The 15013-nt window shown below is 44.0% G+C and overlaps 1 protein-coding gene across 1 annotated transcript; it reads right to left on the bottom strand.

Moving 5' to 3' along the window:
- Window positions 1-2596: 2596 nt before the first annotated feature.
- On the bottom strand, window positions 2597-10688 carry ldlrad2 (low density lipoprotein receptor class A domain containing 2). The gene is made up of 4 exons (XM_023829563.1): window positions 10383-10688; window positions 8811-9326; window positions 8022-8153; window positions 2597-3017 (listed from the first exon to the last, which is right to left on the bottom strand). The coding sequence occupies exons 1-4, from the start codon at window positions 10471-10473 to the stop codon at window positions 2779-2781; spliced, it is 978 nt and encodes a 325-aa protein (XP_023685331.1). The 5' UTR covers window positions 10474-10688; the 3' UTR covers window positions 2597-2778.
- Between the last annotated feature and the right edge of the window lie 4325 nt (window positions 10689-15013).

Raw genomic sequence — 15013 nt, forward strand, 5'->3', positions numbered from 1 at the left:
CCAGGTCTTTGCCCTCACAAAGATACTGCAGGGTGGGAGTTTGACCAACAGTCTACATGTGCTTTTTGGAATTGGAATGGTGGTGCTCAGGAGTGTGGGGTGCAGGGTCCATTGTTATGGGCCAGTAGGTTCCTGTATAACTGGAGTGAGAGATTGGTCCTCAGTGCCAGCAGTAGGTCAGACTCATTTTCATGTTGGACTCTGCCAGGACTTTCGGAGAGAGAGATGCTGCCAAGGGGTGCAGGGTGTCTGGTTTGATAACCTTAATGTGTCATTGCTTTGTGCAGATGATGATGACCAAGAGCACCATCTAGTGGGGTCAAAAAATACAGCAAATGGTTCATGCAGCTTCATTTGGCCATCACTACCAACCACCATTTGCAGACATTTCGGTCCGATAGAAGGTTGAGGAATATCAAAACCAAATGCCACCAGGGCAGTGCCCCTCCCCCAAGCTGTAGTCACAAACAAGTCCCACTCTGATAATCCAATTCACAGACTGTCATGTTGTTCATTTTTAATGGAATCTTCATCTCAGACTTTACCTTTCACCTGACATTTAAACTCCAATATTTACTTCCCTTCTCTTTATTTAATCCTCTCTGCACCCCCTTCGTTTGCTTTAGAACTAACATTCACCAGCCGCAAGGGTGTCTTTAATCGTTTTATCTAAAACAAACATCTATCTTGAATTATGTTTTTTCACACTCAGTGTAATACATGCTGCTTTTATGTCCATCTATCATGCTGTTCTTGTTGATGAGGTGTTGTGATGAAGTTTGACTCACCATATAGGGAATAGTGCTACATATGAATAAATTAAGTTGAACTGATACTCTTCAATGGTACTTTAGGACAGTATTTCCCAACCTGGTCCTCGAGGACCCCCAGACGGACCAAGTTTCTGCTCCCTCCCAGCTCCCTGCCACATTTTTGCTCCCTTCCTGCAGGAGGAAAAACAGACTTTCTGGTGGTCCCTGAGGACCGGGTTGGGAAACACTGCTTTAAGGGACCAAGGGACCTTCAGTGCATAGGCTGCATCCTATGCAGTTTCAGGTCACCGCCAAAATTCAAGGGAGAAAACGACTGGAACTCATATGCTGACTATACACATCAAAAGCCCAGTATTTGATATGTATAGATAGGGAGTGTGAATGTACCAGATACTTGCTTGTCAAAGTCAAGTAATCTGGGGGTGATATTCCAAGAACATATGTGTCCTGCCCCAATCGTCCGCTCCTCCCGTGTGCCACGCCCCCTCATCCACCTTGTGTGGAATATCCGTGTTATCGGCTGTTTTTAGCTGTTGTTAATTAGTCTTGTGTATGTAATTCTGTGTTAGAGTATGTTTCCCCAGTCCGGTCATTGACGTCATGTTGTCGTTATATGTTCCTGAGCGCTTTACCCTTATATAATCCCGTGTTCACCCGACTCCCTGGCTCCTGCTCATGTTTCCCCGCTCTGTGTGTCACGACAATAAGTAACTGAAACGCACACATTTAAATGATAATTGGCAAAGTTCCTTTGTAAATTTATTTCCAGAATATTTAATATTTGAAATTCAAAAATGTATTGTGTTTATAGGCTGTCTATTTCCCCCCGTAGGCCTGTACTGGATAAGCTGTTGGAAGATGGTTGAATGGCTGTCTGATTTTAAATAAATATAACGAAAAAAGCAGCACATGCATTAACTAATGCAATGCAAATGCAAGCTGTAGTTACATACTTCAGCGCCGAAAAGTCTATTATTATACATATTTTGTGAAATAAGATTGATTGTTCTAGCGTAGATATCTGTATTTTAGCTATTTTTAGTTATTATTTTTAGCTAAAACATTTTCAAAAGTCCATCTACTATATGATGTTACTTTTGTGTGTTTACATACCAAGCATTGTCATAAATAAATTCTGATTGTTTTTATTACTTAATAAAATATTATTACAGAATATTATTTTGTATTATGAAGTTCTCAGTTTCCTCTTTATTTTATGTCCCATATCAATTGTGAAACAAGGTCTTCCTTTAAAAAAAACATACATACAGTCGTCCCTCGTTTATCGCGGTTAATCCGTTCCAGACTCTACCGCGTTAAATGAATTTCCGCGAAGTAGGATTCTTTACTTCTTTATTATTCGGCTGCACCTGCCGTTGTAGGATTTGCGGGGGTGCTCGAATACATAGGCCTACAGTCCATATGTACAGTAATTTTAATTTTAGTTGTAATACAGAGATGTATAATTGACTCAGACAACCAAGCGCACGCTGTATCATTTTCACTGTCTATCAACTTTTTAATGAATAAATGTTTTTGAAAAAACCACGATAGAGTGAAGCCGCGAAAGTCGAAGCGCGAAATGGCTAGGGACGACTGTATTTCAGTTAGTTAATTATTGAGGCACTATTCCAATTGAATGATCATAACTGGCTGAAAATACAATGGACCTGTGATACTTGAACTTTCCAAAGTTTACCATGACCATTAACTGAAGCACATGTAAATGTCGTTTGCATACATGGATGAAGATTGACTAGCTGAAGTTGCAGAGTGTTCCTGAGGTCATTATGAGGTCATCAACTCAGAATATGCTAACGAGATAAACCGGAAGGACATGTTTTATTACAAAATAATACTGTTAATAACAATTTGGCAGTTTGTTACAATAAACTTTCAAAAAACAGTTTCACCAAAGATGTGGTGTATGATTCAAATGGGAAAACAGTTACATATGGTTCTGTTAGTCTAATATGGGAGAATTTTCAGTCACAACACTGCATAGCTAAAAGGTGGCTGCGCCGGCGGGTCCTTGGGGGGTGACCTTGGCCAGGCGGAACTCCTTGCGAGAGCCGCACAGGTGGAAGGAGGCACAGGTGGAGTTACAGCAGGGCAGGAAGCGGCAGATGCTCACCCTCCAAAGGAACCAGCCCGGAGACCAGCAGCACCAGCACATCACAAACGTTCCGACCAGCAGTCCCAGTGTTATGTATAGGATGAGCCACAGAACATCAGTCTTGGAATCTGCGAATCATAAGCATGTTAAGTTGATGCTCTTTTGGTGGTAAATATTTTATCCAGCACTGTCTAATGCATGTGGAATGAGAGTGCTATTATGCCATTCTACATACAACTTCCATGTTTCTGTTATAGATACGTTTCCTGACCCTGGCATTTGGACTTCATTGTCCATCCATCCATCCACCCATCCCCGGGGCCTCCTCCCAGTGGGACATGCCCGGAACACCTCACCAGGGAGGTGTTCAGGAGACATCCTAATCATATGCCCGAGGCACCTCATCTGGCTCCTCTCAATGCGGAGGAGCAGCGGCTCTACTCTGAGTCCCTCCCGAATGACCAAGCTCCTCACCCTATCTCTAAGGGAGAGCCCAGCTACCCTGCAGAGGAAACTCATTTTGGCCGCTTGCACTCGCGATCTTGTTCTTTCGGTCACTACCCACAGCTCGTGACCATAGGTGAGGGTAGGAACGTAGATCGACTGGTAAATTGAGAGCCTTGCCTTTTGGCTCAGGCCTTTCTTCACCATGACAGACCGATGCAGCGCCCGCATCACTGCGGACGCCGCACCGATCCGCCTGTCGACCTCCTGCTCCATCGTCCCCTCACTCGTGAACAAGACCCCGAGATACTTAAACTCCTCCACTTGGGGGAGGACCCCATCCCCAACTCGGAGAGAGCATTCTACCCTTTTCCGGCTGAGGACCATGGTCTCAGATTTGGAGGTGCTGATTCTCATCCCAGCTGCTTCATACTCGGCTGCGAACTGTCCAAGTGAGAGCCGAAGGTCACGGTCTGATGAGGTCAACAGAACCACATCATCTGCAAAAAGCAGAGACCTAATCCTGAGGTCACCAAACCAGACACCCTCAACGCCCTGGCTGCGCCTAGAAATTCTCTCCATAAAAACTATGAACAGAATCAGTGACAAAGGGCAGTCCAACCCTCACTGGAAACGAGTCCGACTTATTGCCGACCATGCGGACCAGGCTCTGGCACCAGTCATACAGGGACCGAACAGCCCTTAAAAGGAAGTCCAGCACCCCATACTCCCGGAGCACCCCCCACAGGACTCCCCGAGGGACACGGATGAATGCCTTCTCCAAGTCCACAAAACACATGTAGACTGGTTGGGCAAACTCCCATGAACCCTCCAAAACCCTGCGGAGAGTATAGAGCTGGTCCACTGTTCCACGGCCAAGGCAAAAATCACACTGCTCCTCCTGAATCCGAGGTTCGACAATCCGGCGGACCCTCCTCTCCAGAACCCCCGATTAGACCTTTACAGGGAGGCTGAGGAGTGTTATCCCCCTATAGTTGGAGCACACCCTCCGGTCCCCCTTCTTAAAGAGGGGACCACCACCCTGGTCTGCCAGTCCAGAGGCACTGCCCCCGATGTCCACGTGATGCTGCAGATGCATGTCAACCAGGACAGTCCCACAGCATCCAGAGCCTTAAGGAACTCCGGGCGGATCTCATCCACCCCCGGGGCCCAGCCACTGAGGAGCTTTTTAACCACCTCAGCGACCTCTGCCCCAGAGATAGGGGAGTCCACACCCAAGTCCCCATACTCTGCTTCCACATTGGAAGGCGTGTCGGTGGGATTGAGGAGGTCTTCAAAGTACTCCCTCCACCGACCCAAAATGTCCCGAATTGAGGTCAGCAGCACCCCATCCCCATCATAAACAGTGTTGATGTTTCCTGCCCTGGAGCCACCGGATGGTGGACCAGAATCGACTGAAAGCCATCTAGAAGTCGTATTCCATAGCCTCGTCAAACTCCTCCCACAACCGAGTTTTTGCCTCAGCGACCGCCGAAGCTGCATCCCGCTTGGCCTGCCGGTAGCTGTCAGCTGCCTCTGGAGTCCCACAGGCTAAAAAGGCCCGATAGAACTCTTTCTTCAGCTTGACGGCATCCCTCCCCACCGGTGTCCACCAGCGGGTTCGAGGATTGCCGCCGCGACAAGCACCTTACAGCCACAGCTCCGGTCAGCCGCCTCCACAATGGAGGCGCAGAACATGGCCCATTCGGACTCAATGTCCCCCGCCTCCCCCAGGACATGGGAGAAGTTCTGCCGGGGGTAGGAGTTGAAACTCCTCCTGAAAGGGGATTCCGCCAGATGTTCCCATCAGACTCTCACTATACGCTAGGGCCTGCCAGGCCTGGCTGGCTTCCTCCCCCACCAGCGGAGCCAACCCACCACCAGGTAGTGATCAGTTGACAGCTCCGCCCCTCTACAAAGTCGATCATCAAACTGCGGCCTAGGGTGTCCTCGTGCCAAGTGCACATATGGACACCCTTAAACCTGAACATGGTGTTCATTATAGACAATCCGTGACGAGCACAGAAGTCCAACAACAAAGCACCGCTCGGGTTCAGATCGGGGGGGACGTTCCTCCCAGTCACGCCACTCTAGGTCTTGTCATTGCCCACGTGAGCATTGAAGTCCCCCAGCAGAACAAGAGAGTCCCCAGGAGGAGTGCTCTCCAACACCCCTTCCAAGTACTCCAGAAAGGGTGGGTATTCTGAACTGCCGCTTGGCGCATAAGCGCAAATAACAGTCAGGACCCGTCCCCCCACCCAAAGGCGAAGGGAGGCTACCCTCTCGTCCACTGTGGTAAACCCCAATGTACAGGCGCCCAGCCAGGGGGCAATAAGTATGCCCACCCCCGCTCGGTGCCTCTCCCCGCGGGCAACTCCAGAGTGGAAGAGGGTCCAACCCCCCTCAAGGAGACTGGTTCCAGAGCCCAAGCTGTGCGTCGAGGTGAGCCCGACTATATCTAGCCGGAACTTCACAATCTCGTGCACCAACTCAGGCTCCTTCCCCATCAAAGAGGTGACATTCCATGCAGCCGAGGATCGGACCGCCAAGGTCCCTGCCTTTGGCTACTGCCCAGCTCACATCGCACTCGACCCCTATGGCCCCTCCTATAGGTGGTGAGCCCATTGGAGGGAGGACCCATATACCTTGTTCGGGCTATGTGCGACCAGGCCCCATGAGTACAGGCCTGGCCACCAGGCGCTCGCCATCGAGCCCCACCCCCAGGCCTGGCTCCAGGGGGGGGGGGCCCGGTGACCCATGTCCGGGCAAGGGAAACCGTGGTTCCATTATCTTTTTCTTCATTGGGGTCTTGTGAGCCGCACTTCGTCTGGTTCCTCAACCAGGACCTGTTTGCCTTGGGTGACCCTACCAGGGGCATAAAGCCCCCGGCAACTTAGCTCCTGGGATCACTGGAACATGCGAACCCCTCCACCACGATAAGGTGTCAGCTTCAGGAGAGGATGACTTCATTGTATTCTCTTTAAAATAACTGATTATTACGAACAGACCACTATCAATATGGGGCAGCGTGCGGCTGTGTAGGTTAGGACTCAGTCCCCCTGATCAAATTCAAATCTCCTGGTCAGCAGACTGATGCTGCCATTGTGCCCTTAACCAGGGACTGGCTAACATGGCTCTCTCACATGCTGCGAGAGAGAGACCAATCACCTCTTCAGAAAACAAAACAAAACATCAGGAAAGACACTGGCTCTGACGGAATCTTTCCTGCCTCCCTCAAACCCTGTGCAGATGAACTCTCTCCAGTGTTTGCGGAGATCTTCCATCAGTCTCTAGATCTGAGTATTATTCTTTTCTGCTTCAAGTCATCCACTATCATCCCTGTTCCCAAGACCCTGACAAGTACAGGCCTCAGTGATGACCATGGGTCACTATCTCCATATCTCAGATCTGTGACTGATGCCTTTCTCGATCCAACTTGAAGCCATGTTACGTGCCAGGTCATGGGCACGTAATCTGGCAAAGTATGTTGTTCTGTGTGTTTCTTGTTCTGTGTTGTTTCTTCCCAGGTACCCCCCCTGGCTGATGAGGATTGACATCACCTGTACCTCATTAGGAAGTTGGGTTGCAGGTGGGGTGGGGCAGGGCTTTCTGTATAATAGTGCTTTGGACTGGAAGGAATGGGTCTTTGGTTTTCCTGCTGTTGACCTTTGCTGGTTGGTGTTCTGATGGGTGCGCACGGGGACAAGGTAGCATGTGTGCGCACCTACATACCTCCTGTAGGTGAAAATCTGTTAGACACACCAGGAGTAGCGGCCGGGCAACCAACCCATGTATCCATGTATGTTTTGGATGGCCAGGCAGCTAGCCAGGGCATATAATACAGATAGTTTAGAGGTTTGTAGGGTTAGAGACTTTTGTTCTGTTTATTACTTTAGAGCCGTCCATTGTTCCCCGCCGCAGTGGTTTGCTTCTGTGGTATGGAACATAGTATGAATAAACTATTAAGATGTTATTATACTAACGTGGCCTTCTTGTGGGTACTCACAGCACCAGCAGCACATACGTCATTTCCATCTTTGTCCCCCCCCCCCGACCCTAGACCAGGGGGTAGTTTGTAACAAGTGGGGACTCGTCCGGGATAACGGTATTTATCATGTCTCATTATGAATTATGTCTCATTCACTTATGTGTAGCCAACCCCTGGTCTATAAGCTTCAGAACTCAAAAGTCTTGGCTAGAAATGTTTATAATGTGATTTTTTAGAATTTCTCAGCATGTCTGAAAATAGGTTTTTGAGACTCCAGAGGGTTAAAAGCGATACGTGCAGCAATCGATTAATGTAACAGCACAAATATGCAAGTACGTATTTTATGTGTAGTGACAAGAAATTACCGTGAATTTTAACCTCTATACCGCAAATAAAGTATGAATTAGCATATAAAGGTTTCAATGCACAATAATTTCTTGTCATATCGGCGCCAATTAATGCACATAAAATACGTATGCATTCACGCTGTCACAACAATCGATTGTCGCACGTATCGCTTTTAAAGGTGAATGCGTACTTGCGTACCAGTTATGTCAGTCCCTGATTATAAACTTTGATCTGAAGTATTCTTTACTCTGCTGACCCAAGTAGGATTTATTGTTTTAAATGATAAAATGTAATAAAAAATATTTCTAAATGTAAGTAAGAGACTGGGGACCACAAGACAATGAAGACTTACCTGTGACTGAGTCTGGCTCAGGACGGGTGTCTGGTGTCCCACAGCTTTGGTTGGCAGGTGGCATCAAAGGACGATTGGTGGATGGAGAAGATGTCACTTCTGACACTCTAGTTTGAGCGAATAATTCTTGACCTTTCAAAGAAAACATCACATAATCTTAAAGTGCCTTCAGTGAAAGAACAAAAAATATCTGTAAATATCATCCTACAATCCTGTACATTTTAAGTGGTTGGATGATGCCTGGATGGATATACATGTCAATTCCATGAAAATTCTTAAAAATCTTGCAGTGAATTCATGTTGCTTTATTAACTCTAATTATATAGCTCTTCCATAAGAAGAAAACTTGATGATAAAAAACGACTTGCAACAGAGCTGAGAAAAGTTTTCAATTTGCCCCACCTATTTAAATGCCCCACCTATTGAATATTGTATGCAGTAATAATATAACAATGTGTTTCTTGCTTTGAGAACTTTTGCAAATATACACACATTACATAGAAACTTTTCTACATTTTTTTTTCTTAAACATATTACAACCCCCATTAAATCATCATCGTCTTCAAAAAAGTTATTATATAAGCATACTGTCCTATGAAGGTTTGTGTAAGACTACTGTTGCATGTATTTCTGTTGTCATTTGTTGCATGATTTCGATACATATTTGATACATAATTATGAAGATCGTCCATTCTAGCCAACCTGATGAGTCATACATTAGGACTAGGATTTATTAATAACTTCCAATATGCAAATGACTCCTTAGTTGTTAAGAAAGCCATGTCTTACCTAATCTAATGGATGTGAAATCCCCTACAAAGTCTACTCTTGGCTGAGTTCCCCTGGTCACCAGTCTCAGGGTCAGATAGTTCCCAGTGGAGATGACAGGACTGGGCAAACTCTTTCCACATAATGGTGGTCCAATTGGTGGGGAACCCTTGTTTTTTCCATCATAGAACTGGACATAAGACCCAGCATGACAGGGGTCCCCATTCACTTCCATAGCAGTTAGATCACTGTGATACCCAGGTCTTGCATGACCTGGAAGAGGGTTACTTTTGGAGGCTTCTGGAAGCAGAGTTGTAGGGCTGAGGTGGTGCTGGTTGAATGCAGAAACCCGTAGCAGACTGTAGACTAGGAAAAAACGGAAGTGGAACTGCACCCTGTCTCTGTCAGTCACCGCCTGCATGGTGAGGTGGCAGTCTGTCCCCACAGTGACAAAGTAGTACTTCCGGGAATCCTGATGAGAATTGACAATTGTCCTGTCTCCTTGGATGGTCCGGTCGCAGAGGTCCACAAGATTAACTATAAGGATATATTGTCAAATTAACTTCACAAATTCCATTAAACACAACATTTAAACTAAGTATGATTTTTCATGATGTCATCTTTGACAATGCTGCCAAAGTCAGTTTTTAAAGGAATCAGTCAAGTTAAAATTTGAAATAAGAACCCATTTAAACCGAATCTTTTTACTTAAGCTAGATAGTTTTACTAGCTATTAGGTTTCTTTTCTTATAAACTAAATTCAGGTGGAGAGCAGTCATATTGTCAGTATACATTTTGTCTGTTTGTTATGTATGATTAATGCATTACACAAACAGAGTGTAATGTCAAATTTGCCGGCTAAAGTTTGTAGCAATTATACAGTTACAAATGTTAGATTGTAGGGCAACTTTTGTTGACAGAAGATATTTTAATTCAAGAATATCTCCCCTCTGCATGTCCCATCTTGGCTGCAGGCCAGAAGTAACAGAGAGATTTATGACCTCCTCAGAATTTATTAGCTCAGTTTCCAGGGGTGAGGAACGGATCCCCTTTTAATGATTTCTTGGAATACTTAAAAAAACGTATTTGTGACAAAACCGTTTCTCAAAATATAAGTGAGATATATTTATCTGTGCTTTAAAAAAATACTTCGATTAAACATTTATAACAGCTTTACAACAGCTTTGAGGTTTGGAGAGAAATGAGATCTTTGCCCATAAAGTTTGACTTGCACTAATGTGTAGCATATTTAGGTAAAACATTTTACATCCCACCCGTTTCGTGCAAATAAAGTTAGTTATCTCAGAAAATACCGTTAAGAGTATATTTATTTACATATTTTAAATACGTTTATATTTTAATTACTTTAGTTAACCGATGCGTGCTTTTTATGAGCATAATATAAGGTATTTTATATATCTTTAGGCACATCATTTTTAAAATGTGTCGTAAAACGTTAAATAATTCAGAGAGTATTGTAAAACAAAATGAATATCTTGCAGTGAGCCCGATGAGGCGAAGCAGCAGCCAAAATGACGAGGCCATACTGTACATACGCATTGGCTACACAGACTGGATCTCTAAGGTACTTACCGGTCCGGATAGCATTTACCTGTAATGCCATAAAATTCATTAAAAGAAATAATTTTGACAAATGTGGTCGACGGTTCGTCAGTTTAGCCATCCCAACATTCCAAACGCGCACTATTATGTAATGTATGAACTTTTCATCAGAAAATGTTTTAATTTGATTACAGATCTTGTTCTCGGTCCATTATACTCGCAAGATATATATACATTTAGTATATCTGTTAACGAAAAGAATATTTCTCGGTAATGTTTGCAGTTAGAGGTCCCGTCGTCTTCCTGGCTTTGCGCATTTGGGCTTTTTGTCTTTGTGCAAACTGCGAGTCACGGCGTTTCCATGGCAACGCCTTCCGTTTATTGGTTTAAACAAGCCCAAACTGAACAGTGATCAGGGCTCTTCCTGACACCAGCTTTTTAAAATTGCGATTTTTCTAATTGATAATAATACCAACACACCCAAAAACAAATTTACTTTTCCCCCCTCATAAAATACGCATTAAAAAATCGAATTAAAACGACGTTCCATTGTATGTGCATGTAAGTCTGTGCCCTGCTATATCTCACTGTGACCCTCTGACGGATAGATGCTTGATGAAAGTCAGTAAGGAGTGGCATGGTGGCGCAGTGGTTAGCACATTCATGTGATTTGTAATGTCTACCCTGTCTGTTACTGGCTGGGTGCATCCCTCCCAGTACTGGATTTCACCCGCTTTACAAGCTTCCTCAGGCTAGTAATCCGTGGTGCCCATGATGGACGCTGTTCCACAGGAGGTTCCGCCGCCTGCTCTGGAGGTGGAGGGACTCCTGCCTACCTCGGCTCTGTAAAGGAGTTTGGAGAGTGATGTAAAATCAAAAACATGCGCTGTACAGTAAGACTTACCATGTGCTCATTTCTGTTGTCACACCTGTGCGAATCACCATCTTAGCATCAAACGCTAGTGGAATTAGTGTTTGCTTGTGTAAATTTTCATTATAAATCCATTCCGTTCAGTTGTTCTATAGTACTTTTTTAAGTAGGAGTTTGGAAATTTTCACGTTCCAAGTTACCAGGAATTAGTGTTGTAGTCAAGACCGCCTAAACCGAGACCAAGACATTGCCGAGACCGGAGGGTATCAAGACCAAGACACTGCCGAGACTTGAGGGTACCAAGACCAAGACCAAGTCCAAGACCAAGACCAAGACATACTAAGGCGAGACCAAGACTGGTCGAGACCAAGACCAAGACCGAAAACAGACTAGGGCTAGAATTGACATCACATTACCCAGATCAACTGTAGAGAAAAAAGGCATTGCTGTAAAGTGTCATTACTCGTTAAATCAAATTCATGTTATCTTTTCAATTATATTGTCCGTATGTCCATATGTCTCTCATTTAAAATCTCCCAGATTTGTCATAGTTACGAGACCTGATGGAAAATAATATTCTCAGCAATCCTCTCCTATAACCATTTTATCAGACCTCGTCAAGGGAAAGAGATGGGATGTACCAGAAAGATGTTCATATTAAGTCTCTTATACCAGGGACAGAGGCCTCGGGTAAGCTATGAATACAGCTATGTAATGATCCTTTGCTTTGAATTGAAGAGAATGGAGAGAATGAGCCTCCAGATTGACTTGCACCTCCAAGACCGTGCTTTGTAATCAATGTAAAATACCTAATTTATTTGAATTATAACTATGCTATAGACTTCGCGGACATTTTCTGACATTTTTTTGCCGATGTATGATACGATGTGTATGATGTTTGTGGACTGTGAAGCACTGGCAGTGTCCGTGGAGAAAATGTATAAAATGTAACGTTTTTGAAATGGATGCATCTGACTGGTTGTATTTGACTTGAGGCGCGTAATAAATAATGATACTGTTCTGTGAGGATGTGCAGTTTTCTCTTTTTTTCCCCATCCCATCGAGACCGCTATGTCCGAGACCAAGACAAGACCGAGACCAAATAGAGTCGAGACCAAGACAAGACCGAGACCAAATAGAGTCGAGACCAAGACAAGACCGAGACCACAAAAAATTGGTCTCGAGACCGGTCTCGAGACCAAGACCGGTCTCGAGAACTACAACACTACCAGGAATGCAGCAGTACATCGTGATACCCGATACTACAAATAATTAATAATATATAGAATATACCCTTTTCCCTTTCATATAATACATGCGCGGAACACCGCTATCTCTGAGCATTTCGACCAATCAGATGGTGGTGATATTACCAGCTTGGTTTGGTCATGCTTTCATCCCTGCTAGTAAGCAGGGTCATGTCTACACAGGTACAGCTTGGGTATGGCTCAGATACTTCGCAATGGAAAACTGCCAGTTCGCGGTATGGCTTGGGTACAGTTCGTTGCTTGGTGGCAGTGGAAAAGCGCCATTAGAGTATTTAGTCAACTGGGAAAGGAACAGCCCAGAGAAGAGAAGCTGGGTCCCAGCTTGGGATGTACTAGACCCTCGCATGGTTGAGGACCCCAACCAGCCAGCTTAATATGCTTTGCTGGTTCAATGGCTTACTGGAGCATCATCTAATAAATCACTGGTGCCTATGACTTTTTAGCCTGCCGGTTCTCTGTCCCAATGCGTATGCTCCTCTAACTCCTTCACAAAACAGAGTGAGGAAGTGGTCGTGGCCTTGGTGATGTTACTGGTGGTAGTAGTAACAGACACTTCCTGCTTCAGATGCATTTGCTCCATAGCCCTCCTTCTCAGCAGCTGCTCTCTCTCTCAGCTTGCTTGAGCAAGCAATAAACACGCGAGCATCTTTTTCTCTGCCGTTATTCTTGCACTGAACCTTACCCCGGGCATGATTCATGTCATTTAATGGCTAAGAACCATCTTTGTCGTTGAATTTATTTTGAATGGTACTGGCTTTTTTTTCTCTAAGTCAAAGGAATGATTTAACTCTTTTTTCAGACTACCAAACGTTTCAGCCATCATCACTGCAGGAGGTTGTGTACCACATTTAATGCAAGTGGACTCAGTTTCACTTTTTATCCTCTGCGTCAGCCGTGTTTATGAAACCATGAATCTGCGTGAAAATTCAGTTTCAAATTTCTCTGATCTTAAGATACGCAAATCAACAAATAAAAGAGTAGCGTTGCTTGCACTAACAATCCATAGACATATATACATAAGATGGAGAACAAATACACTGTTCTGTCCTTATTGTCCAATGATTATTCAAAACATTTTGGCAAATACCTCAGACAAATTTCACTGATTGTCGCAATGATTCATAATCATTTCCCCACAAACAAGTCCCTGACTATCAGTGACAAGGTCCAAGAGCTGGATATAACACACTACTCACTCTCTAGTCGCATCAAAGTTAAACAAATGCACATAAACGACACAAAAACAATGTGTGCACACAAACATAATCATTGATGATGCAATCACATAAATTAAATGAATTCTTTAGTACTGAATTTTAGGCAACGATGCTATCCATTGATCATTGTGCCGCCCGCGTGAGAGTTTTGTGCGCTATGAAATTGCTAGAGTTGTATTAACCCACAGCCTCAAGAGGACACCATTGCCATCCCAGAGATATTACGCATTACTTCTAGAAACAGTCATTTAGTTGTGCGTTCTTGCTTTTGGTTTTTGCACTTTGCTTCAGCCTATTGTGACAGTTTGGTGTGAATAATGTACGATGCCACATTATATTCTCTCACATGAAATATTATAAGAGATCATTTATTCTTAAAACACACACACAGACACACAAACACGTTTGTATTCATATTTTTGTGGGGACCTTCCATTCATCTCTAGGGGCAAAACCCTAATCCCAACAATGACAAATCTTAACCCCTACCCAGCACTATCCTTAACCATGAGTAACCAAATAAAACTTGTGAGGACCAAAAAATGGTCTCCACAATATAAAAATAACAGATTTCTATCAAATTTTGGGGAAATTTGGCCCCACAATGTAATACATACATAATCCACACACACACACACACAGTGCCAGTTGGTGGGTTGAAGGGGCCCAGGCAGGATAGGCAAAGGAGTGCCCCCACCCCCAACCTTTATATCCTGTTTTCTCCTGCCCCCAGTGATCTCCTTCTAAAAATAACAACATAAACATCTATATTGCCTGTGCACTTTTATTTTAAAAGTGTCAAAAGTGTCCATTGAGTGCAACATGAAATATCAATAAATACAAATATAAACAATAATTAACCACAATAAATAAAAAAATCAAATACAGTTAAAACAGCAACAGAGACTTGGTCTCTGCGCGAATGTGCAAATGCACTGAAAATACGAAAATATGTAATAGGGCGTCACACTTAAAATACAAAATGAGGCAGCAAACCAAAATAATGCTTTTAACTGTAGCAGCAAATGCTTTCTACATAAAACAAACATTTTAATGTGCGGTATGAATTTACACTGATTTAAAAAAATACAAATAAAATAATCATTGCACTCACCCATCGTGAGAATTCTTAGATATTAACTCTGCGGGACCTTCTTAGAGTCAAAGTCATTGATTACATCAGCATATTATATTGTGTCACATGCCCCACGATCGATACTGGTGGTTCTTAGCTAGATATGCTAGTGCTAGATTATAATAATAATAATAAAGCCTTTAAACACACTTTCCTTTTTTCTGCGCTAG

Source organism: Paramormyrops kingsleyae, chromosome 8, assembly GCF_048594095.1.
Source record: "Paramormyrops kingsleyae isolate MSU_618 chromosome 8, PKINGS_0.4, whole genome shotgun sequence".
NCBI classification, from domain to species: Eukaryota; Metazoa; Chordata; class Actinopteri; order Osteoglossiformes; family Mormyridae; genus Paramormyrops; species Paramormyrops kingsleyae.